Source organism: Ursus americanus, chromosome 27 (genome assembly GCF_024610735.1).
Source record: "Ursus americanus isolate L20-20 chromosome 27, mUrsAme1.1.p, whole genome shotgun sequence".
Classification (NCBI taxonomy): domain Eukaryota; kingdom Metazoa; phylum Chordata; class Mammalia; order Carnivora; family Ursidae; genus Ursus; species Ursus americanus.
The window spans coordinates 32,339,695-32,366,930 of NC_142153.1; the positions used below are offsets into that span (position 1 = coordinate 32,339,695).

Sequence of the window (27,236 nt, forward strand, 5' to 3'; positions counted from 1 at the left end):
AGATTTGATTCATTGACCTCATATAATCATGGATATTTTGTTTTAAAACAGAAAATCAAAATAGGCATTTAATATCATGACACCCTCCCGCTCCCCATATCTTCTCCCTATGGTCCTCTGTTTCCAAGTGTCTTATGGCAATAACAGATGGCCCTCCCACCTCCCTTCCTGTAACCTACAGGTTCAATTCTGCAGCTGTTTAGTCAATCCTGAGCATGGTAAGAAAGATTATCAACAGTATCAATACCCCGTGCTCTGGAGTGCAGCATAGTTAATCAAAGATCCCCAACTGGAATCTGGGACCCAGCTGTGGCAGCTTTGCTCCTTAAGCCTCCTTAGTGACTTTCTGAGCCATGTTGACCCTCAAATTATAATATTCCCTTCCCATTCTCATCCGCATCTTAGATGGGATTGAAAATCTGCCATTGTCTCTAAGTTCAGCCTGATTATCCAATTTAGTACCTCGGAGTCTTACCTTGAATACCCATGAGCATTCTATAGTCTGCATGGACACACCTGTTTAATTAGCACTTACCTGCCCAACTCCTGAGTACGATCTCTATTACAAGTTCCCCAACATGGGGTTCTTCTCTTACAATCAGAAAATCAAGCCTAATGAGTGCATGTAATATGTCAAGATTATGTGACTAGAAAACCCAACTTGAGAGAAAAGATTAACCAAGAATTATCTCTGAAAGAATTAAAGTCAATGGTCAAGGTATATTCCCAGATATCCATCATCCATATGTTTTATTCCAGCAACTCTCCCCAAACTTTTAAGTAACTTTTAAAAGATGTTACACACAATAATTCTTACTTTAAAACCATCGATTTTAGACTTATAATTCTAGAAGAATTCTAAGTTTAAGCTCTCGAACCAAAGGGAAATAAAAGTGTTACATACGTCCCTCTCTGGATTCACCTCTATATCCAAAGGCTTAATGAAGGCAGAAAGTGAAGAAACATAATTTATAGATTGGCTAAAGGTTTGCTTTTTTAAATCTTGTTTGGGAGAAGAAGGAAGATACGATGTAGTCAATGCTTTCTTCTAGGGGTCTTTGTGTCAAGAATCACTTGGTGTCAGGAATCACTTGGGATCTTTCCCAGTAAAGTTGTCAGAAAAATTATCAACTGTTAACTATGGGAACTTAGAGTGAAACATGTCTTAGACAAATGAGCAACGCATGCAGAAAGGCACCTTAAGAGCTCACGTGCAACTCACATCTCGTATGCTGATTGTTTTTTGCATCGCCACTGTCCTGGGAGCACCACTGGGGCAATGCGTCTTGATTGCCTATGTGGTAAAATCAGGGTACATGGCAAGATCATTTTCTCGGCATCTGTTAACAGATCTCAGGCCAGGTCACAAGTCCTTTGCTTCCCCATTTGCTCTAGAAGACCCTACACTTATGACTAACTCTTGCAAAATGACACATGATTAAACCACAGAAGCAGAATTTCTGCTTCAAGAATTTCAGTTTTAGTCGGATATTCACATCACTTGAATGATACTTCTTACTTCCTTCCAATAAAAGGATTCACAGAAGTGTAATAGTGCAAAAAATTTAAACATATTCCAGTATCCAGGAGTTAAAATCTAGTACATTCTCTTGAAACATTTTTTCCCCCTTCGGAATAGACCTTTCAAAGTAAGGATATGAAGAATTCAGATATTTTCTTTTCCTTTTTTGCAAGTTACTAAGATGGAATAATAGAGTCACATATGGGTTTTTAACTTTTCAGGTATTCTCAGTAGTTAAAAAAATTCTCAGAAAAAAAAAGTAATATCTGGTATTACTCAGAGTTTTTTAACCTTCCCTATTATATATTGATTTTAAGTTCTGTTCAGCTTACGTATATAAATAAGGAGCACGAAAGTAGTAATAAATCCACGCAAAGAATATACTTGACTGAGATAACAGACTTTGCCTGATTTGTTCCCCCCATGAGGTCAGATGAGTGGATGAAGACAGTGAACAGCTGAATGAGTAAGAATAAGTAGTGAAAACATCTTCTCATCCTGTGCAGTGGACGTGTGTAAAAGCAGGAAACTGTGAAGAGCAATATTAAGTAGGTAATGCAAGGTCAAGAACCAAAAGAAATGTGTCCACATGAGTTAGCAGCACAAATAGGACCTGCCACAGGCCTTGGGAACAGAGGGGAGAAGAGAATCTGAAGACAAGGCAGAATAAATGCAAAGCATGATAGGTCAAAATGTGTAAACAGTACAGCATCCTGAACAAAACACTGGGCCCATTCATAAGACTTAGGATAAAAAAAAATTCCTACTCCTACTACTCCCTCCCTTACAGAATAGAAGTTTTCTTAGATTTTGGTAGAAATCTATAAGGACATTTTTATATTAAAATTTATGAAATGGGAGATGGTCTTTGTGTTGGGGTTCCCCAAGACCCCCTCAGGTTTGGTGATTTGTTATATAAGGACTCACAGGACTTAGTATAGAGTCATACCCACAACCAAGGTTTATTGCAGTAAAAGGATTACAGGGTGATATCAGTAAAGGGAATACATGCACGGGAAGAAGGCTGGAGGAAACCAGGCAGAAGCTTCAAAGACTCCTCTCCCAGTGGAGTCACAGAGGATGTGCTTAATTCCTAGGAAACATTAGACTCAGTGCCAAGGGTTTTCACTTGGGAAGGGTCATGTAGTCCCCCTCTGCCATTCCAAACTTCCAGAAGGAAAGCAGGTGTTTGGCATAAACCACATTGTTTCAATAAACAGTTTAGGTGTAGTTAGTCACTTTTATCATTTAGGAAAAGTTTTATATCAGTGTAGGGAACTGTTTACCAGCCAAATTCCTAGGGGCTCGGGGGAGACGGTGGCTGTGAACATGGTGCTGTCTCGGGTGAACTTGCTGTTTGCCTTCTGGCTGAGCCTGATGGTGGAGCTCACCTTCGGCTGCTTCATTACCACTGTCTTCAAAGACAGGATGCCAGCCAATCTTGCAAGCAGGTACTTCTAAGGATAGAAGTCTCAGACCTGTTATAGTAACCCTTCTACATAGTTCCCTTATTTTTCCCTTTTATTTCCATTCCAGATACAGCTGGCTCTGTTTGCCAATGGGTATCTAGAAACTTTCCTATAATAAGGATTACTCAAATGAGTTAAGGAAGGTAATAAACCTCACCAGGCATGGTCTGAATTTTCAGATCTTACTTATCCTAGAGCTTCAGTGGTCTGAATGTATTATAACAGGGTAATTCCCCAAAGCCAACCTCAAGGTTGATTGCTCAGCTGGGACTAGCATGCCTGGGACGTACATGGGTTCTCCAGTGACCAGATGTTTATCATGGCATGTACAAGATATGGTTTCAACAGTGCATTTCTGAGTGAATCGGAGGAGGCCAGAAAGAGCAAAGGTGATTAGGTTCTCAACCAAGAAAATGCCAAAAACTTCGCTAGCAGCCTTTCACTTTCCTGGGAAGCATAACATCTAGGTGATGTGAGCAAAGAAGTTGGACATTAACTGCCTAAACTATTCAAAGAATCCCAGCAAATGTGGATGTCTTTGATTTGTCTATGGAACATGGAAGGGCCCCTTGATCTGGTAGAGATCCTCAGGAACCAGTGGTCTCTGGTATAATTTCTGATATCCCCTCAAGGATGCTCAATAACTAGTCCGGCATGTCATGAGGAGCCGGTGGCAGTCATCAGATGAGCTAACTTGTCATGCAGGCAAATAGTCAAGTGCACACAGAACCAAAGACAGTGGACTGAATGGCCAGATTCAAAAAGCAAGCCTGAGACAGGAGGGCCTGGGAATGAAGAACCAGAGTGCAAACCCAAGACACAGGGCCATTATGTATTGATGACTCGCTTATTTAAATTTTTTCTACACTGTGAAAATGTAGAAATTAAAAACTTTCTACAGTTGCTACATTCTACGTAGCAATTCCACAGTAATTATCTCCCTTGATCCTAAGAACCCAGTGAAGCCATCCTTTTAGTTATTGGAAATACCCCATTAAATGCAAAGATTTAAAATTGGTAACATCAATTTTAAAATAAGTTCGGGGCGCCTCGGTGGCGCAGTCCTTAAGCATCTGCCTTCGGCTCAGGGCATGATCCCGGCATTCTGGGATCAAGCCCCACATCAGGCTCCTCTGCTGGGAGCCTGCTTCTTCCTCTCCCACTCCCCCTGCTTGTGTTCCCTCTCTCACCGGCTGTCTCTCTCTCTGTCAAATAAATAAATAAATAAAATCTGTAAAAAAAATTAAAAAAATAAAATAGGTTCAGTCTGCAGTTGGAAAGCAAAACATTACTAGGAACTGGACTAAGGTTGGACGTGGAAAGTAAAGGCAAACGGCTTTTGGAGAACTGGAAGGCCTCTCTTTTTCCCTGTCCCATACTCTCCAAAAAATTGTTCTTTGACCAGATTTGACAAAGAGCAAGAGTTTTGTGAAGTGCTGCTTCCAAATGCGATGCCTCAGAATACATTCCAAACTACCTTGCCTTGCTGCTGGGTTTAAGTGCAAATTAATGAAATATTAGCACGCAAGAAGCCTCAGGGCTGACCACCAGACCCAAGGACCAAGAAACAAGGGTGGGCAAGCCTAGGGGCCTGTTGGAGAGGAAGCGAAGGCAGGGGGCGGGTCTTCCGTGGAGAAACCCCGCCCCTCCTTCTCGTCCCTGATTGGTGGCGGCGATAGGCCGTGAGGGTGGGTGTGTCCCGGGAGGCGGGTGCGCGCGCGCCCGCCCGCGTCGGAGGACCGGAAAGGAGGCGGGGCCGCGGCTGCGCGCGCTCCCGGAACGCGCGCGGTGCAAGCGGCGCGGATCGCAGGGAGCCGGTCCGCGGCCGGAACGGGGTCCCCGGTGTGCGTGCGGAACGGGGCTCGGGGAGGACGGTCGCGATGAACACGGTGCTGTCGCGGGCGAACTCCTTGTTCGCCTTCTCGCTGAGCGTGATGGCGGCGCTCACCTTCGGCTGCTTCATCACCACCGCCTTCAAAGACAGGAGCGTCCCGGTGCGACTGCACGTCTCGCGGATCATGCTGTGAGTGCGGCCGAGGCCCGGCCGGCGGGGCGGGGCGCTGGGACCGGGCCGGGGTGGGCGCCGAGGCCGGGCAGCCGCGCCGGGGGCAGCGGGCAGGGCGTCCGCGCCACCCCGGGGGCACCGCTCCTGAGCGGCCGTCGCCCCCAAGGGCGGACGCCCCGGTGGACGTCGCGGGCTTCTCGGCTTCCCCTCGAACTCCCACCCCTCCACGGCGGGTTCCCGGGCTTGCCTTAAATTTTAATTTTGAGTGTTACTCAGGCCAGTGCCTCTGCTTCCTTCCTGTTCCTCACTTCCCCCGCCCACGCCTGGCCAATGAGGGAGCAACACAACAGCAGAGCCGCGCCGCCGCCCGCCCGCCCGCCCGGTCCGCCGCGGGCTAGCCCGGCTCCGGGGCCGGCCCCGCGGCTCGGCTGTGCCATTTATAACCGGACTTGGCCCTGTTTGACGTGCCCTCTGCAGTTCTTGTCCTTCCTCGTTTGGTGGGCGGCACATACTCGCAGCTGCTTTGAAGTTGGCAAGAGAGGTTAGGATGCGCTGAGAGCATTCAACATCCTAGCTCTCTGAATCGCATCGGGTATTTTTTAACAGCCGCTTGAAGAAATCTGCGAAAATGCCCAAAATGGGATTTCAGAATGACGTTGTCATTTCGTTAATGCCTGTTTTATTTTTCCTTGATAATTTTTGTTCGTTAACACTTTTTTTTTTTTTTTTGGATACATAGCTTTTTTTCTCGGTTCTCACATTCTCTCTATTCCATCTTGCATCAAGTTCACTCTCATTCGTCAACGTTAGTTTTCTTGATTTCTTTGTCGGAGTCGCCGACAAGCCAGCCATCGAATAGCCACCTCTGTTGTGAAGTGCTTCTTCCAAATGCCCCCCATTCCTTTTTTTTTTTTTTTCCCCTCTATTGCTGCTTGCTAGATACTGTTTTTTAGATTCAAATAGACACAGGCACTGTTAGCTGTTATTAATCTTGAGCAAGTTTCTTACCGTCCTGGGTCTTAATTTCCTTTTGTCTAGAATGGAAATAATACCCAACTCGTAGGCTTGTTGTGAGGATTATTTGAGATAATTATGAAAAATATATTGTTGGACCTGACCCAGACACACAGTAAGCGCTCAATAAATAGCACTGCTTATCATCTTATCTTAGTTTTCCCTCACGGCCTGTAGTCGTCTGTAACCTCCTACACCTGCTACCAAATTGCTTTACAGCAAGTGTTCACACTCCCTTTGAGCAGTTTTTACACTCCCCGCCTCCCATTTTGCTAGGGATTCTCTTATAAGGTATTCGCATATATGCATACAGACCTATGCATATGCTATATGCATAGATACACACCTAATTTTATATTGGATTAAATATTTAAATTAAATTAAATATTGGATTAAAATTTTTATCCTCTCTTCACACAAGTTTCTCTGATTTTTACTTCTTTGCGGGATTGCCCTTCCACCTGTGCCTCCATCTAGATCCTGTGTTTCACTTTAAGGAACTATGTGAATTGTGTGTGCTGTTATGTTTGAAGGATGGTAAAACTTTTATCTTTATTTTTAGAAAAAATGTAGAAGACTTCACTGGACCTAGAGAAAGAAGTGATCTGGGCTTCATTACATTTGATATAACTGCTGATATCCTTTAAGAAAATATTTTATTGCTTTCTCTGTAGTGATATAATGATATACACATTGTTTAGTGATTTTGGGTGGGGGTCTGACTATCCCTTGAATCAACCAAACTTCAGAAGTTTCTATATCTAGGTTGCCATTAGTAAAGTAGTCTCAATATCTCCTCATTCACACCTTGAGAAAATTTATTTCTGGATTCTTTGGTTATTATTTTGTGAACCGACTTTAAATTTTTCACAGAAACGTTAAATAAATTGGAAGCTTTAAGAGAGTTTGAATCTATATTTCAGAAAAAATAAAATCAGGTCATTTGGATTATAGAAAGAAAAATGTTACCAGTGCTCAGCCTTCCTAGATGGAATATTTCATGTACAATCCCAAGTAATATATCCATATATTGTAATAGCAGAGAGAAACATATGTCAAAAAAGTGAATCGGCATCTATTAAGGTTTAGAATGTCGTTATCAAAACAATTATTGGTGAACCACATTAGAATTTTGCCATCATAGTTTTTTTTTTTATAAGTGCTTTTATAATAAGAGAGAAATCTTAACATTTAAAAGAGTTACTTTAAAATGAGGATGGTTTAATCTTTTTTATCTTGCGTTTCCACCATTTGATAACTATCCATTTTGGCCAATTTAATCTTTTAGGGTCTTAGATTAATATCTTGGCAGTGTTGTTCCCTGCCACCTCCAGTATGATCACATCTGCCTTTTGAAGACCTCAGGATTAAAATTGGGTATGGTGATTGCACTGTCCGAACTTCTGTAAAGCAACTGTCAGAACAGTTGAAGCAGATAACCGACTCGGGGAGTTTACCTGATACGGCTCTTTACTGCCATGAAATTACTTTAACTTAATTTTTTAGAAATAAAGTGTTGGGTTTAGAAGTAGACTAGAAATTAGTTCTCTAGGCACTTTTTTTTTTTTTTTTTAGGAAATAGAGTTTAACTGTCAGAAGAGTCCTATGGGAAACTTGGTGTGTCTGCTTTTAAACCTTCAGTGTCGTTTTAAAACAATCTAGTATGAGTTAGTTTGGATCTCTTATGAAAGTAGTAACTTTATCTGGAGAATTACAGTGAAATTTCCTGACATCTCAACTACTGTATTTATATATTCTCAGTCTCATCATTTGCAGTCGGATTTTCTTAATGCTGCTGCTGGAACTTGAAATTGGACCTGTTTTTATAAAGAGCTATCCTAGACTTCTCAGTTCTACGATAGTGATTCTTAGCAGATACACATATCTAAAAGCAGAATATAATGAAAGTTGCTATCAGTATGTGTAAATGTGTGTAATAAAGTGACTTAGCCATTTACATGTTATACTTAATAAAATCCAAACCCTAACTCAGTTCATTTTGCAGTGACACTGGTCTTGTAATTAATCCTTGTAAATTTTTTTTTTCACTCTGGTAAGCTGATGAGAACAAATTGATGTTCAGCTGCATATTCTTACAAAGTACATCGTGGCCAGACATTTTGATCTCTACTGGCATAGGTCCAAAAGCAACGTGAACAATTTATTATATTTGGTTTAATTACGTGAGCTGGTTCATGTTTGCCTATCCGTAAATTTAAACTGTGATGATTGGCTATACTTTAGAACTTCCATGGAATTGAATGTGCTTGAATGATTAAATCCTCTTTCTTTTAGACTTAGTTGATGTTACAGAAAGCTAAATTTTGTATTGCTCTGTTACTTTCTTATTAAATCGTGGTTAGAGGAGCAGGGGATGATGCTAATAATCTCATTGATACCTTTTTTTTTTTAAATGAGCTGGATTTTATAATATTATTTGTCTTTTATATATTTTTATTAAATTAGTGTCTCAGTATGTTTCTGGGCCACCTCTCTTTTTGTTTTTCTATTTTAGTGTAGGTATTGCTGTGGATAATTAATAAGATTGGTTTAAAAGTTGTATGCTGCTTTATGATTTGTATATTCCTTAATTTGTTTACATCTAGAGAATATATTTGATTGGAATGTTAAGCAGTTGTTTCTTTATTTATCAGCAGAATATTCAACAAAAAATAATGTAAGTATATATATGTGTGTGTGTATGTATTTTAATAGATCTTTAAAATCTCATTCTTTATGAAAGGATATAAATCTTATATATTCAGAATATCCAACATGAGTTGTTTGGTAAAAATCACAAGCCTACAGAGAGGTGACTGCTAAGAAAACATCTCCTTTGGTTGGTAGCCTCTGTTTTTTTCTGTTTCTGTAGCGCTCTAGTATTGTCCCCAGAATGGGATGGATGTGCGGTAATCCGTAGGTATATAGGAAAATCATTAAGAGCTATTATTTCTTCTCTTACAGAGGTAGCAAGAGTTGCCAGTTTTTCAGTTCGTTGGCTTTTTACTTGATGTTAAGGTGGAGTGGCAGCTTCCAAGCTCCTGACATGTCATACTGGAAACGAGGAGTCTAGCTATATATGTTTAAAATAAAAGGGAAAGAAGTTAAACTTTATGAATACTTGCAATATGGACTGACATGAATACACTCAGTCCCATGGTCAGATGGTCACATGTCTCCAACACATGCAGATTCTCTGGGGGAAGAGGAGGAATTCTGCAGGGCACAAGGTTGACCATGCTGCATGCATTTATTCATTCAAGTTCGGCATTTTGTAAAGTTGTGCAGTGTAATTCAGTTCAGTGGGTGATGTTACCTAGTTTTAAATAAGTGAATCCTCACAAAATTGGAAACATGGCTTTAAAAGATTCCTGCAAAGACATTACACATTGAAAATAATGCAAATGGTTCAACCACATGTAAGCAACAGGAACTCGGCAGAGCTGATGTGCGTGTTCCTCTTTGGAGCTGCTGAGCCACATTAATGGATTAGAAAAAGAGAGAACCTTGGGGCGCCTGGGTGGCTCAGTCGTTAAGAGTCTGCCTTTGGCTCAGGGCGTGATCCCAGGGTCCTGGGATCGAGCCCCACATCAGGCTCCCGGCTCTGCTGGGAGCCTGCTTCTTCCTCTCTCACTCCTCCTGCTTGTGTTCCCTCTCTCACTGGCTGTCTCTCTCTCTCTGTCAAATAAATAAATAAAATCTGTAAAAAAAATAAAATAAAAAGAAAAGAAAAACTCGAACCTGGAAAGGTCTAATAAAAAGTTGGTTGAGAAAATTCAACATTGGTCAAAAATATTATTTGAAATGCAAATTTATATTCACTATCAGTGATGATATATCATCTGATGGTATTAGTAATGTGTACTACGCACATTTGTAAATAAAAATTGTGTTTTGGAGTGTGTGCTCAAAATAATTTGTGCTCAGAAATCTTTGGAGACCATTTCCAATGATTAGATCAGAAGGGTTGTTGTTGAATTATGAGGTACTAAGAAATGAGGATGTGGAGTTGCTGCGTGGGTGTAGGATTCCTTAAGCTAAAGTATTCTTTCCATAGCTTTGATTGGAGAAAAGACAGCAAGATATTTGAATCAAATCTGTGACCTGTGTTTACAACTCTCATTACCGATATATGTAATCAAAAACTGTAAAGAACGAACTTTTGAATCCTAAATATTTGTATTTTTCTTTTGATACAAGCTGTTTTGATCGTCTTACTAAGCCATATATCTACAATTAACATCTCCATCTATTGAGAAATAATTTCCTTTGCTTTGGAGTTGTATGGGATTCACCAATTTCAGGACTTAGAAGTAGTCTTTTGAATCATAAACTAGAGTTTATCAGAAGTTTTGTCATTAAAAGCTACTAAACTAAAAACTGCTAAACACTTAAAATTATTAATTTGTGATTGAAATTTATTGGTCCAGTCTGATTTAGAGCTTTTGTTGCAGATGAGAGTAAGGGCTGAGATATTTATACAGAATGTCGCTGAAACAGAAATCCCTTGAAAGTGTTAAGTGAATGATTGTGATAAATGAATTAAAATACGAAGGTAAAATCCAGGGAATTAAAATGTGCTTCTGTGTTGTTTTTACCTACGTCACCCTCATGTTTTTATCAGCATAGTCTGAAGGTAATTTGTAGTTAGAGATGAGTCCACTTCTGTGTTCTATTTGAACTGTATTCACTTTCAAGGGATGAAAAATTAATCCGCTTCATCTGTTGATTGGTTTGATTAATTAGCTGGAATTTTTAGTACTTCAGTTCATTTTACATTTATTTTCAGCATGCCTTTTGTGCCAAATATTTCGTTAGGTACTAGGATTATTGGGTTGAATAAGTTTTGATTCCTGCCCTTGAGAATCAACAAAATGTTAAAAAGAACATATAGAAAAAGCTTTTCTGAAGGTAAGAGTAATGACTATACACACATTCCAGTCTATAAGTCTCAACAAATTATCTAGATTACTATGTCACCTTGGCGACAGGGTTCTAAATTATATTCATAATTCTGGTTTACCCCAGTGTCACTAGTAAGTAAATACAACTTGTAACTTGACAGATCATTGCTTTAGTGAATGAATAAATGTACATAAAAAGTCATTTCACTTTGGCATATGTTAGATTATATGTTCTGCAGTCTTGATGTTTCTGTTCAGTGTTAGAGGCTTTCTGGTGAAGATTTGAACCTTCTTAGAAATAACGTCCACATTCCTGCTCAGTGAATGTAGTCACTACACGCTGAGCAATTGGCCTCACAGGCTAATAATAATGGATGATAGCTTAATAAGAACAGATTTCTTGGGATTAATAGTGGTCACAAATGTGTTTTCTCTGCATTTAATGCCCCTCATTTTCCAAACAGAACTTGTTTTTGATATGTCAAAATAGCGGATTAAAAGAATTGACTTCTAGAATGTTCTATAATAAAACAATGATGTGTTTATGATTAATGTAAAGGAAAAAATCTTTAGAAGGCTTCATTTCCTTGGTGATTCCTTGATAATTTAAAGATCTTGGAGATACATAAATATTCATGACCTCATCTGGCAGCAGAGACCTGTATCAACAGTGTGATGGAACAGGAATGGTTGTCTCAGTTTCCCTGACACTGTATAGAGTCCACAGTGCGCTGGGGTCTCAGATATTTTACAGGGAAAAGGGATTTAGGAGAATGCTTTCTTTCCTTCTGGGGATTCTAATCCCTTTTGTTTCTCCACGCGCCTCACTGTGGAGTGCACATGGGTCCAAAATCTTGGGGTAAGCTTTGAAGGCCCTAAGTAATACAGGTTCTTTAGCAAAAGTAGTGATTTCCTTTAGGGAAATAATCTTTTGTCCCAGAAAAGTTCAACTTCTTGTATCTATCCACGTGTTCTTATTTTGTATGCTTTAGGATTTTAGCAATTCCCTCAAAAGTTGTATTCATTAATGTAAATTAAACTATTTGCATAGCACTGCTTTTAATTTGAAGTGACAAAGATGCAATTTTTGATGAGTTGTCTAATTAATTTTCATTTTAATGTAGGCTCTGAACCAAGTTGTCCTTTGGGACAAGATTGTTCTGCGAGGTGATAATCCAAAGCTGCTGTTGAAAGATATGAAAACAAAATATTTTTTCTTTGACGATGGAAATGGCCTCAAGTGAGCAATTCTTTGTCATTCTTTACATGTAATTAAATGTGGGGGAGAGAATGATATAATGTAGTTTTTGTTTTAAAGAAAGTGATTAGAGGGGAAAAAGGAAAGTTAAGAGAGAAGAAATACAGATCTGAACTGGAAGATTGGGTAGAAACACTGCCATAGACATGGGTCTAAGATGAGCACTCAGTTCTCTTGCAAATAAGTGAAATGAGAAAGGCCCTTCGCTGTTGGCACTGTGACGTGCGCAGGGGGCCTGGGCTTGCCCACCTGGAGGTAGGACAGGACTGCCGTCGGCAAGAAGAGACTCTTAGAATGGGAGACGAAGTTGTCAGGGAGCCCATTGGGAAGAAGTAGTGCATCTGTCTGGATGCTGACGCTGAGCATTCCGGCTGTGCTTAACTTCTCTGAACCTCCATTTCCTTTTATGCACAGCGAAGGAATGAGAATAACTGAGGTTTGGGGTCATTTTAGCTCATAAGCTCTTTGAGTAAACCCTGGAAAGGAATTTAGGGGAGAACTGTTGTAACCAAACATCTGGTTGTGCGGATGAAAAATTGCCGGTCATGAGAGATGGGGATTTGTTGACAGTCCAGATAATGAGAGAATTCGATTTCAGATTCTTGCCTTCTGATATCTAGCTCAGATCTCTTCAGGTATTCTCTCTGTTTTACTCATTTAAGCTTTTTGGCCCATAGCTCTGATAATGTTTTTATTGAACTAAAAATGTTTCTGCTGACATCTAATAAACATGTTTATTCTGTCTTTTTATAGGGGAAACAGGAATGTCACTTTAACCCTATCTTGGAACGTTGTACCAAATGCTGGAATTCTACCTCTTGTGACAGGATCAGGTCACGTATCTGTCCCATTTCCAGATACATATGAAATAACGAAGAGTTATTAAATTATTCTGAATTTGAAACAACGTATTTTTATACTTAATGAATCATATCTCGTTCTTCTCTTCCCTTGCATCTTCATTTGGTTGTTACTTTTTGGGGGCTGGGGTGTAAGAACCAACATAAAAGGCATATTTGAAGGGAAAGGTTAATGTGCTACTTAAACTTAATTTTACAAACAAAACACACAAAAAGCCACCAGAGTGGAGTATTATAAAAATAAGACAACTACATAATAAAGATTTGTAAAACAATTTATGTTTGAGGTATTCCCTATATGTCCATGCTTCCTTATGGCATATACAGTGAGCATGAAGAGTTAAAACTTGTAGGTGCCTGTGGAGTTATAAGAACTGTGTTGTATTCCTTGCATTCATGCAAGTTCACATTAGATATGATTCAGAAATGGACATTCTCTTTTAGGGTATGTCTCATTACTGGACAAATTAAAATGGTTATTCATAAGACACTTGGTTTACAAAATAGCCAAAAGTGATGGAATTTTATTCCATTTGTCTTAGGAATGCCCCATTATGCTTGTTTTTCTTACAGGTGACTAGCAACTTTCTCCACTTAAAGACTAAATACCTCTTTATAAGCTGTAAATCATTCTAACTCATTTAAAAGTCTCTTAAGTCAACCAAATATGTGTGTCTCAGTGCTTTCTCTAAAAATGTTCCTTTGTATTATATCTTTGTGTGAATTTTTAGCATTGCCATTGAAAGTTGAAAATGTTTGCATGGTTTACCTTCTGAGTTACGTTTGTTCTTGTGAGCATGCCTAGTGCCACTGAGTGGTAATTATTTAAAATTTTCTGTAGGTCCACATTTTAGTAATTATTGGGGTAACAATAATAATAGTTGGTGCGCTTTTCCACTTACAAGCACTCTCCTGTATTTTACTATGTGTTATCCTCGATAATCTAATGAGGTAAGTAGTACAAATGTTAGCTCTTTGCAGATGAAGAAACTGAAACCCGGAAGTTTATTGAATTGCTTTGAGGTCACATAGCTAGCAAGGAAGGGAGTTGAAACTTCAGATTAATTCTCTAAGCTTATCCTTTCGCTCAGGTTACAGACTAATCAAAATTCACTTACAATTTTCATATATTTTATGTTACCCTGGACACACTTGAGCTGCGAACAACTTATGTAGAGATAATGTCTCATTTCGTTCTTTGCATCAGTTAATTTTACATATGTTAAAAGAATCCAGATGTATGTAGACATGATTTAAGAGATTAAATGCAGAGTAATACATGGTTGAATATATGATCATATTTAACATGATTTTTTTTCTACACTGAGTAACTAAGCATCTCAAGGAAGCAGCTACAAATCAATGACCCTTTAAAGCAAGACCAAACACTGTAGTTACACCATCAGCAGTAACCAAAAGGGCTAATGTTTTCTAAGAATAGGTTTAAGCTAACAGTTGTTGTATTTACCTCATAGGAAATACATCACCATTTAATTACGTTGGTTTTAACAGCTATTGTATGTGAGAGCATGTGTTCCTGTCCAAGGTCAGAGCTGTCGTATCGTGAATACCAGACTGGGTTTGGCTCCCAGCTTTTTCATTAAACAGTTCAGGGTCTCGGTTTCTTTATCTGTAAAATGACAGAGTTGAACTCATTAACTTAGTGGTTCTTCTATACCACAGAAGTCCATAAAATTTGTGGTATCTGTTCAGCAGAGAGATTGAAAAGAAAAGCACCTTAGTAACGTGAAGTTAGGAAGATGACCGAAAGACTTAACACATAACTATCCGTGCTGATTTGACTTTATTTCTGTTAGATTTTATACCCAGAACACTTAACTTCGTTTGCACAAATATAACACATGGAAACTTAGTCTCTGAGATGTCAAAGCTGAAAAATTGGTAACATTCATTCAGGGAGGCATGCACAAGAACCCAGCAGTTCTGACCAGGTGCGGGCGCTGGCTTAGTAATTCCTTATCCCTGGGTGAGCAGATCCGTCAGTCTGCTGGAGATGAATGTTGACATTTACTTGAGTTAAAGTTTACCTGACAAGCCCACCTGCTCTCTTGGAGTTGGGTGAGGAAGAGGAGTAAAAGGCCCAACTAGCACAATGGTTAAATAGTGTTTTGTTTTTGCTCAACTTCGGGAAACTGCTCAGGACGTGAATGCTCCAACGTGGGAATAAGGAATATCTGTCTCAGGAACTCATTTTCGGGTGCGCACAGCTTTGCTGATGGACCACGATTCAGCATGAAAACAGATGGCCTGTTCAGTTTGATAAGCATATCACCTACCTTTAGTGTCAGTGTTTTCAAGAAGGCTAGCAAAGTCTCCACACAAACCCAAGGCTTCAGACTTACAGAACCCTAAGTGTTACTAGAAACGTCTGAGCCCAGACATTCCCAGGATACCGGGAAAAGAGAACAATTGCAAGATACTTGTCTAAAAATACTTAAACAGTTAGAAATGAACTAATTTTAAATGTGCTCACACCCTCCTTTTCTCTAGCAAGTTAACCTAGACAAGCAGCTCTGTCAGTGTTTTTTATTTCCCCAATTGATGACGTTTGGTTTCTTTATGCAGAAATTCCCAAGGGTGTAATAAGAAAGCGGGTTATTTCAAATTTCTTTTTTTGGAATTGTTTTCCAGTTTTTTGGTGGGTCTGGCCAGCCTAGTAATAGCACTAAGACATGGGCTTCAAGGTTGTAATGAACATTTTTTTTCACTATTCTCTCTAAAGCTTAGTGATCTAAAGCTTTGGATCTTTGAGGTATAGGTTATTGGAGGTGCTATTTTATAATATTTTGAATTTGACACGAAATGGGTGTAGGGAGAAAAACCGTGAGCTGTGAACTTTGGTAGTAAACAACACCTATTCCTTTCAGAAGCTTTCCTTTTAGCAGAGAGCCTGTGTGCGTTCTGTGTGACTGCCAGTGGTTTAAAGAGTTCTGTTTCAAAAAGTTGCGCGTTTTGATGCAATTTGGGAAATTGTTTACTTCACAAATAACAGATTCATAAGAAAAAATTCATGAAAATACTGAAGAGATGTTTGAGGATTTTCTTAATTGCAATAAACAGCATTTTTTCTAATGAAAATGAATTTTGTTTACGAGTAACAGTGTGCATTTTAAAAGACTTTCAGATTTACGCTTTTTACGTGAAGCTGCTAAACTAAAAAAATGGATGAAACCAAGTCTAGTAAACTTAACTGTTTTTCTTTTTTTTCCTTTTTTTTTCTTCTTGTGGGGTGGGGGGAGGTGATTTACATCTCAAATATCTTCTCCAGACACTGTATGCTCCTATACTAGACTGTAAGCTCTTTGAGGGCAGTCTTGTCGGATTTATCTTTGTATCTTCCCCAGCGCCTAGCATAGTGCCCTGCACATCCTAGGCGCCCAATAAATACTGATGATGAATGAAGTCCTTGTCTTTATAATGTGGCCAAACCATGGGGGTTGCTTTGCAGTTAACACTCTTCTTCCTTTATGAGCCCTGCCATGTTCATTCTTTTTTCTTGAGCTGCTGGGGATGTTCGACCTGACTCTTACTTCCTCTGGAGCCCACGTAGACTGCTCAGTCGTGGCAAATGCTGCTTTTCTGTTCCTATGACCTGTGTTTTTGCAGTCCCAGCTTTTGATCATGAGAGCGCCAAGATCATGAGAAGAACTGTAGAGTGTTTTACTTTAACACAAGAAAACCACAGCCTCGACCTGACTTAACACCGCAAGGTGCATGTAGCTCATGAAGAGGTGAACACAGACACAGCTGCCTCCATCTGAAAGTGCAGTGCGGAGCCTCCAGCATTTGGGGCGGATGGGCTGGCGTGGCCCACGGCTCTCACATCTGGCCCAAGGGGCTGCACCGAATCTCTTCAGTGTTGTGGACGTTTCACTTTTCGTTTTTATATCAGAAGAGATAGGAGTTTCTAGCAAGATCTAGAACGTTTACCAGGGAACACAAGACAACCAAAACAGAAATACTCCTTCGAGGGCAGGGAATCAGCTGGGTTTAGAGGGTACTTTTTTTTTTTTTTTTTTTTTTAACCTAAGTGTCTGTTATCTGGGATGATAAAAGAGGTCAGCTAGATTTTGCTTTTGCTTTTGTTTCCTCCAAACCTGGGCAACGCTGTGTCGGAATGTTAATCCTTACACATTTTCCCTCGTACTCTTTTTATTTTCCTACTCTCCAGGTGATAGGTTAAAGCAAGAATTCGGGGCTCAGTAAACAGTTGCCGGATTAATGAGTTATTCCTGCAGAAAGAAAATTGATCACTTCAGTAGGTGTGCCCTATTCTATCTGAAGAGACCTCAAGCTTCAAGTAGCTTCTCAGCTGGACCTTTCCTTCCCACCTGAGGAAAGCAAAGAGGCATTTCTCTTCCGGAGCATGTGTGGTTGATACACACCCACCGGTGCACGTGTTGAGTGTAGTTGGAAACAGGCACCGGGGAGTAGAAAAGTAAAGCTCCTGTTCAGCGCTGGCTACCTGAGACAAAAAGGCTGCTGCTTTTTTTTTTTTTTTTTTAAGATTTGGCAGAGAGACAGCAAGAGAGGGAACACAAGCAGGGGGAGTGGGAGAGAGAGAAGCAGGCTCCCAGCAGAGCAGGATGTGGGGCTCGATCCCAGGACCCTGGGATCAGGCCCTGGGCCAAAGGCAGACGCTTAAGGACTGAGCCACCCAGGCGCCCCAAGCCTGTATTCCTTCTAAGGCCACCACTTCCCTGCCTTCAGCCCACTCCCTTGTAGGCTCCGAAGGGCTGTAACTACCTGGGAAAGGAGGTGAGTACAAAGGGCCAGAAGGAATCTGATGGCTGTGAGTGTGGAGGAAGTGGATTCTGAGATGCTCTAAAGGATCCCAAACTACCTCATTTGAGCTTAGAGGGAACTAGATCCCATTAGAAGAGGCCCCCAAGTTGTGTGATTTGAGAAGTTTAGGGCTTGTCCCATTGCTGCAGCCTCCCCTGCTGCTTCTAAGACTCCCCTAACTGTGAGGGCACCTGGGTGGCTCAGTCGGTGAAGCGTCTGCCTTTAGCTCGGGCCATGATCCCGGGGTCTTGGGATGGAAACCCGCATTGGGCTGTCTGCTCCCTATTCCCCTGCCCCTTCCCCCTCTGTGTGCTCCTCTCTCTACGTAAATTAATGCATACACACATACATACGTAAATACATACATAAAATCTTAAAAAAAAAAAGGACTCCCTAACTGTTGTTCTGTGTATGCAGAGACAAGCAGGGACTATAATACTGAGTGGGAATCCTGTTCACCTGCTCTTAAAAGTTTACAAATGTTATTATGTTGGGAGAGGCTGATTGCTACCTGATCGTTGCCCTCAACATTTGAGAGCTCAAGTACTCTGTATTAATTAAAATGACACTAACTGTTGTAATAACCACCAAAATTTGAGTAGCTCAAGAAAATAAGAGTTTGCTTCTTGTCCTTGCAAGGAGCCAAGATGGTGTTCAGGCAGCTTTCCACGTGGTGTGACTGAAGGATCCAGGTGCGTCCCACCCTAGGACGGCCATCCCGGGGCTCACAGCCCCCCGCCTGGTTGATCAGGGTTAGGGAAAGTGGAGAAATCTTACCTGATTAGCTTGGCCCAGAAGTGTCGCATAACCACTGTCAGATTCCAGGGGTGAGAACCAATGGCAGGACCATGCATAGATCAAGGGGCTTTGGGGAAAGACAATGTTCCCTTGGGCGGTCACTTCTCAGAAAGAACTATGAGATGGGCGCGGAGCATAAGTCTTTCTTGCATAGTCAGTCATCTGTCACATTTTGCTTATGATCCCCAGCATCCCCTGACCAGCAGCCTGCTTGATACCAACCAGGGAATAACCCAGTGATTCTGTTGCACATTTTACATATATTTTTGTCTATGTTATCTATAGTGTCTGGGCATTCAGGGTTTTCTGAAGGTGAGCATATTAGGTTTTAAGAGTTAGGTTTTAAAACAACTTAACAGGCATTAGAGTTACCGGACGAACCTAATCTTTCTATCTAGTATTTCCTCCTTAGAGTAATTTTTATTTCTTAAGTTTCAGTGAAGGGGTACCCAGGTTATATTGATTTTCTTTTTTTTCCTGGTTGCTGCTGTTTGTATCACTCAATGCAGTTCAGATATGCAAAAGATCTCCCAGTGAATGCTGCTCAAAGCTCTTGCCCAACTTTGATCTAGTGTCGTCCCTGCCATTTGGACTGGGAAGAGACACCTGGGAGTCAGACTACTGAGTACAGGTAATTTTAAACAGTTGAGACCCTCCAAGCTGCTGGGACGCCATAGCTTCCATATAAGGAGCATAAGAAGAATTTGGTTCACTGAAAGCACACCACCATCTCTCTCTCTCTCTCTCTCTCTCTCACACACACACACACACACACACACACACACACACACACACAGCTCAGCCACCACTGACTACCTTGCTGATCCTCCGACTTGCCAAGCAGGTTCCTGTTGTGAACGCACTTCTTTATTCCTCTCCCCGGATTATTTCCTCAGATCCTCCCCAATCTCTTTATCTTTCTCATACATAACCTCATCGGCTGCCTGCCTACCTTCTTGAAAATCATGCTCCTGTCATTCTTTGTCCTTTTCCTTTGCAGCATTATTATTGATAGCGCTTGCTGCCAGGAGATGTGTGTATACATATATATATGCAAATGTATGTATACATCAGTTTCATGATAGGGAGAGCTATGTTTATTTTGTTTTATCCATATGGGACATTTAATACATATTTATTGAATGAATTAATGAAAAGCAAGAAAATGAGTATGATGGTATAGTTGCTTAGACAGTATTTCAGTAATATCACTTGATAATGCTTAATATTAAATAATGGTAAATAGAATAGGGGTCGGGAGTAATTTACACTTGAAATGAGGCAAAGGACAATCAAATTCTTATAAGTTTGTATCTTTGCCTGTCTTACATTTTTAGTTGGAGAAAAGGAATGCAGAAAAGTGCACGAGATACTTGTATGTAGTTCACTGAATAATCACACAGCGTGCGCCATAACCACTCCCCCGAGCCTCCCCCCCCACCTCTTCTGGATCACAACTCCTCCCTCTCCGCTGCCTTCACTTTTGTGTCCTTCTCTTGCTTTACTTGAAAGTTTTAGCATCTGTGTTACATCATATTAGTTTTGTTGTCATTACGAACAATAGCAACATCTCACTGCCTTACAAAAACAAACCTGTATTTCTTGTATTGATGAGGTTTTATGGTTTGGCTTAGGATAAACTCCTCATGTCTCTTCGTTCCAAAATCCAAATTGAAAAGGACTGTTCCCTTTGAAACGGCAAAGAGCAGGAGAACAGGAAGAAATTCTTGATGCCTCTCGGAGCCTCTGGTTGACTGAGACAAGCTTCATGTTTACTCATTAATTGGCTCAAGCATGTCACATGGCAAAGCCTTTGACCTGAACTCAAAAGGGTGGAAATGTAAATTCAGTAAGGAAATAGTGCAAGTCCCATGCATGTCATAATCCTCTTGTGGGGAAGGGGCAAGGAAATCTTGCGAGTAATGACATAATTTATGACACATCCCTAAGCAGTATAATTTAGTTTTGCTTTGTTATGAACATAAGTGAATCTTAACCGTAGGAATTTTTTGTGTCTCGCTGCTTTGGCTCAGCAGTAAATTTGAGAGATTTTTTTTTTTTAAAAGATTTTATTTATTTATGTGACCGAGAGACAGCCAGCGAAAGAGGGAACACAAGCAGGGGGAGTGGGAGAGGAAGAAGCAGGCTCCTAGCGGAGGAGCCCGATGTGGGACTCGATCCTCGTTCGCCGGGATCACGCTCTGAGCCGAAGGCAGACGCTTTAACGACTGCGCTACCCAGGCGCCCGGCTACCCAGGCGCCCCTGAGAGATTTATTAATATTTTTGTGGGAAATGATAGTTTATGCATTTTTGTTGTGTAGTAATAATTGTAATATAGTGATGCATAACAATCCATAGTCTGCAAATTTTCTTCATCTGTTCTATTGATGGACAGTCGCTGTGAGTATTCTTACACAGGTAGCCTGGTGGATGGGTCGGTGTTTCTCCAGGAAAGAGATCTTCAAACATTTTTGCTTGCATAGCATATAGAAGATTTGTGGGGGAAAAACAAGAATCACAAATATTGTTAGACATCTACAATTTTTCATCTTGTCAAAATAGTAGAAAAGATGTAATTTTTGGCATATTGTAAACCTTGACATCTTAAAGTACAAGCTGTTGGATTACTTTAAGAAATGTGTCTAAATGTATCGGATGGAATAGAAATACCATAATGATTGATAGTCACAGCCATTTATTTAGCCAACAAATCCTTCCTTAATGTTAAAAACTTTATCATTCTTTTTTCTTCTTAAAATCATATTTACATTCTTTTTTCCCCAATAAAATTTAGCCTAACGGGTATTAGTACAGATAGTTCTATTTTCAAAAGTCTTTTATTGGTAACTCTACCCCTCTTCTTTGCAGTCAAAATATGTACATACAGTTTTACAGAAGACCTCAGCTTCTGCAGGGCCACGTAACAGAACGACTTATCAGCTTTGAAGTCAGAAGCATCTGGGTTTGGATTCTGGTTCGGTCACTTTCCAGCGACGTGACCTTGGGTAAGTGGTACTCACTTTCCGAACAGAGTGACTTTGCCCACGGGGCATGTCTGATAATGACTGAGTTGTATGTGCCTGGCATTAGTACGCGTGCTTGCACAGATTGAACTCCCCGTTAAGTGAGCTCACAACAGCTCTATGAGGCAGATGCTATTATCATTCCCATTTTAAGGACAAGAACACCGAGATCAACTTGCCCCAGGTCATGAGGGTACTTAGAGGTAAAGCCAATATCCGGACCCTGGCGCCTGCACCAGAGAGGGAATGCTCCTCCATAAGGGGGCGCTGTCTCCTCAGAAACATGGGGATGATCGCGACTTTCCTTCGAAATTGCTGAGAGAAGTAAGTATGGGCGGGAAAAGGACCTTCTAGCATTCTCGGCATATAGCAGGTTTTTATTATTTCTATGAAGTGTCGGGCATGTGGGGGAGTTGAGGGAACAGAGTTAAACAGTTCACAGACTTTAAAGTGCAAAGTCTCAGCAAAGACACATTTTTTCCCCTCTTACATATAATTATGGAACAAATTAGGTAGTTATTTCACTTGATGCAAAGTGGTGAGTCCACTCCAGTGTTTTTCTAGTAAAAATTGAAAAAGATCAATTTCTTAGCTCAATCAGATAGATTAGTTTATCAATGATCATGAAAAGTGTGGGGAAATCTGCTCTCATTTTAACCAGGTGAAATAAAAAGCACCAGAAAAAAAAAAAATGAAGAAATAAAACTTTGGCTGGAAGTTGGTGTGCAAGACAAAATGCACCAGCCAATGAAGGAGATGATTTTCTTCTGGCCATTGTGGTTGGGGGAACGTTCGTTTCTGCAGAAGAATGTCTTAAAGAAAAGAAGGCTTGGGGTTTTAGAGAGGTGAACAGGGTAATCACGAGCAAGGGTGGAAGCCTTCAGTTCTTGGAATGTGTGGGGAGGTGATTCCTTGAAGTGTAGCTGCTTCTCAGAACTTCAAAGGTAGTGAGATTTCTTAACCACTGCTTCCTTCTGGGAGCAGTTCAGAGAAAGTTCAACACTGTGCTTGGTATTTGGAGAGCGAAGAAAACTGCAGAATCGTCCGACAGCACCACGGGTCCTTATCCGGGAAGTGACAGTGGTCAGGGTAACGTGTTAGAAACCTAATCAGGAGACTAAGAGATGAGGATCCTGACGCTCAGCTTGGTCACGTGATTTATAACGTCCAACTTAAAATCGATAGTTCACAAACCACCAGCTCTTTACGCTTGATTATCTCACAGCAATAAAGTCAGTTAAGCCAGTATGTACTGAATATCTTTTGCATCAAGTCGTAAATATTTATTTTTATTTAAGTCAGTGCATCACATTATTTCCCTCCACTGGTCATTTGTCTACTTAAAATCCTCGATAACCTTTGTGATAATGAAATACACCTACAACACTGTTAACAGGTCCTAAAATCTTCCTGAGTGCTCATCTCTACTAATTAGAAAATCAGTAGTGGGACACTTGGGTGGCTCAGTGGGTTAAGCGACCAACTCTTGATTTCCGCTCAGGTCATGCTCTCAGGGTGGTGGGATTCAGCCCTGTGATGGGCTGAGCACTGGGCGTGTAGCCTGCTTAAGATTCTTTCTCCTCCTCTGCCCCTCCCCTGTTTAAAGAAATAAAAAAGAAAATCAGTAGTCTTCTCTTATCCAGGGTTTGTTACCTGCCAGGCAACCTTGTTCCTGAAGCAGAAGCTCCTCCCTCTCACGCAGTGTCAGAACGTCAGTAGCGGCCTGTGGCTACATCATAATACTAACGTCATAACACTGACGTCATAACGCTGACATCATAATGCTGAGGTCACAATGCTGACCTCACTCCCCTCCATCTTCTTGGGTAGGTGTTTTATCTCACAAGAGGGGTGAGGACAGTAAAATAAGACATTGTGAGAGTGGGAGAGAGAGAAAGAGCACATTCACATTTGTTACGGTAAAGTTGTAATTTTTCTGTTTTATTATAAGTTATCATTGTTAGTCTCTTACTGTGCCTAATTGATAAACTACCCTTCATCCTTCATATATATCGGGAAAAACAGAGTATATACGGGGTTCAGTGCTAGCACAAAGAGGTCCCATGTATGGTACCTTTGCCCGGTTTTGCCTCCTCGTAACATCTTACATAGCTGTCAGTAGAAGAAATCCAGGCCCAACAAGCTTTACAAAGTTTAATAGAAAAAGAGAGAAATGTATCCAGTGTATTGCTGTTTCAATTAACTAGTGAGATGGCATGGGAAAATAATTTTCTATATAAATGAAATATTTTTTATTCAATGTAACCTGTAAAGTCACTGGATAGGGAAGTAATTTTCACCAATAGAGTTTTCCAAGTTTCTTGATTTTAAAATTTATTTCTTTACGGTAAAATGTTTAGTACCAAATTATTTTACAAAGAGCCTTCAGGGCGTGTGCTCTGTGCAGATTCTACACCTCGATGCCCTGGAATTTCATTTCACCCTCACGAAGTGGACATTCTTCATCCTGCACAGCTGTATTCTTTGAAAAACTTTGGAGAAATCCAATCATTGTAATGGTTTTTTCCGCAAACGCGTGTCTATTGCGGATTCCTGGAGCTTTGGCGCCCTCTGGTGATGCAGTTGGGAAAACAAGTAACAGTTCACCATTTCCTGCTGCGTCACCATTTACAACACTGAGGAGCGTAAAGAAAAATTACCCGTGAGAACGTGCACTTGTTAGTTCATTTACTCTTACCTCACATAAAAATTGCTAAAATGAGAGTGTCGAGGCAAGAGAAAGCAATATCTAATCTCATAAGCTGAGAGGAGCCTCAGGAACCAGTGATAGAGAAAAAAATTGCAGATCTTGGAGAGATACTAAGAAATAAATCTGTTTTATCACATGTGTGTCAGTAGTGCCAATAAATCCCCTCTCATGGAAACGAGGCGAGTAAATTTTAAAACATGATTGAGGGGCGCCTGGGTGGCTCCGACGGTGAAGCATCTGACTCTTGGTTTCCGCTCAGGTTGTGATCTGAGGGTGATGAGATTGAGCCCCAAGTCTGGGTCTGCGCTGAGCGTGGAGGTGGAGCCCGCTTAAGAGTCTCTCTCTTCCTCTCCCTCCGCGCCTCCTCCGTTCTAAAAAAATAATAAAGAAAAAAATGTCATTGAAAATTAGATTAGAAACAAACCCACTTAGGGCATAGAGAAAGAGGTCTTTTCTGGGCAATCTGAACTACAAACTGTCAACAGTAGATAGTATGTAAGCATTTTACTTTCATCCTTTTTACGTTCTTAGGTTTTAGAGAGATCTCTTAAATAGCATAAAGACGGTTTTTAAAAATGCAATCTGAAGATCTCTTTTTCTTGGTGGGTATACGAATGTCAATTTAATTAGACTTACTTTCTTCTTTGTCCTTTATGTATGATCTATGCTTATTTTCTGTGCTTATTTTTCCTCTTATTTTATTTTGAATTGATTGAGGCTTTTTTTTTCATTTAATTTTAAATTCGTTGATTTTCAAAAAATCAGGTAAACCATGAAATATTACCATACATATGTAACAATTTTCTAATGACTCTTAAGTTAATACTTAGGAATGTAAAGTCTAAAAAATGTGAGCTCGGCGAGAGCTGGGGGTTTGGTCTCTGTCCACTGCTGTATTCCCAGCAGCTGGAAGAGTTGCAGGCATGCACCGGTCAATGAACACCAGCCATGTTCACCTGCTTGTGGCCTGCATGCTGTTGCTGTCCATCATTATCTATTTATTTTTTAAATTTAATAACATAAATGTGCTATCACCCTCATCATCAGTACAAACAGCTTTGTTTAGATTGACTGATATATTTACCAGTTTCTTGACCAACCATTACTTTGTACTTTGTTTATCTTCCTGAAGTCCGTCTGTTCGATGTTCCTTTGATGAAGGACTGATGTTGGTAATACTTGCTCTTAGTTTTTATTTATCAAAAAATATGTTGTTTTGTCTGCGTTGTTAAAAAGGTGTCGCTGGATGATTGATTCCAGATTGACCGTTATTTTCTCCCAGCACTGTGAAGATACTTGCTCTAGGCTGAATTCTTCTGTTGAAATCCTAATGCACGTGATGGTGTTTGGTGAGTAGGTCACGAGGACAGAATCCCCTGAATGAGATTCGCACTCCCTGCCCCCCGCTGCCCTGTGAGGATACACAGAAAAGCCAGTTACCTGGCAGGGGGCCCAGATCTCAGACTTCCAGCCTCCAGAGCTCTGAGAAATGCATCTCGGTTATCCAGTCGGTGGTGTTTTCTTGCAGTGGCCCTAACAGACTCAGCTGGATTATTTCTCTTCTTTCTGCCTTGCCTTTTTGCTTCTGAGAATATACCTGTTGGTCTAATCATTTTATCTTATTCTTCATTTTCTTTGTGGCTTCTTGTAAAATCTTTTCTTTCCTGTGATAGAAACTATATTTTCTGTGTCTGTGGGTTCATTTCTTTTATGGATTCTGGAAGACTCCCACTAATTGTCGTACTAAGTACTGCCTTTTTCCTCCCCCCTCCCCACCCCACGGAATTCTGGTGGACTTATGTTACACCACACCCTGTCTTCTAGGGCTCTTCAGCTTTTCATTCATGTTTTGTTCTCTTTGTTCTCTCCTGGTTTAGTCTGGATATTTTCTTCAGATCTGTATCCAGGTCACCAATTCTCTCTTAACCTGTGGCGAATCTGCTATTTAACCCACCTATGGGATTATTGTTATTTTATTTCTTAAAGTTCTAGTTTGTTCTTTTATAATTTCTGTGACCCTTTTATTGTATTTTTTAAAAATGACTTTATTTATTTGTTTTGAGAGAGAGAGAGAACATGAGTGGAGGGAGGGGCAGAGGGAGAAAATGAGCCTCAAGTAGATCCCATGCTGAGCAGGGAGCTCCGACCCCAGGCTCGATACCAGGACCCTGGGATCCTGACCTGAGCCGAAGGCAGACACTCAACTGACTGAGCCACCCAGGCACCTGTGGAACTAGCTTAAATTTTCTTAAGGGCTAGGAATTTGTTTTACTTTGTCTAGGACCTAGTTGTACTGCCACAGGAAGGCCTCTTCGGGGACCTGCTTCAAATAAAGATGTGTAGGAGAAAAAATTTGCAGGAACGAAAAAAGAGCCCTTAGCAACTTATATGGAGCTGTTGATCTGGTAAATGAATCTTTGTCTCTTTTTCTTTTCCCCAATACACAGAGAACACCAGAAGCTTGCTTTTACACTAAACTACATTTTACTATCTTGCCTTTGGGCATCAGTGTTCCTCCCCCCTCCCCGACTATAATTTAGTCACTAGGGAATCTGCTTATATCACCACTTTATAAGATGGATAATACTGATTTAGTACTTTGGTGACGTTATGTTGACAGAATTTTGTGATAGCCTATTTATATACGTGCATATGCTGGGGTGGAAGCTTTTTCCTATAGATTTCTGGGACCTGCCCCTATGGTGAGGTGTCCAGGGATTCAGAAAACTGGGTCATGATAATATATCTGCCCGCACCCTTTCTTCTTGGACATCTTTGGTTTAGGAGACAGCGTATACCATATTTAGGTCCTGCTCCAAACCAAATACTCAATAAACCAATAACTCAAAGGCTGATCACTTTGTGG

The 27,236-nt window shown here is 40.6% G+C and overlaps 1 protein-coding gene across 1 annotated transcript; it reads left to right on the forward strand.

Moving 5' to 3' along the window:
• The first annotated feature begins 4,727 nt into the window (after window positions 1-4,727).
• On the forward strand, window positions 4,728-13,307 carry SPCS3 (signal peptidase complex subunit 3). Its single transcript, XM_045813441.2, has 5 exons — window positions 4,728-5,014; window positions 6,573-6,646; window positions 8,611-8,687; window positions 12,039-12,154; window positions 12,926-13,307. Exons 1-5 carry the CDS (start codon window positions 4,872-4,874, stop codon window positions 13,056-13,058), a joined length of 543 nt encoding a protein of 180 aa, XP_045669397.1. The 5' UTR covers window positions 4,728-4,871; the 3' UTR covers window positions 13,059-13,307.
• Window positions 13,308-27,236: the final 13,929 nt, after the last annotated feature.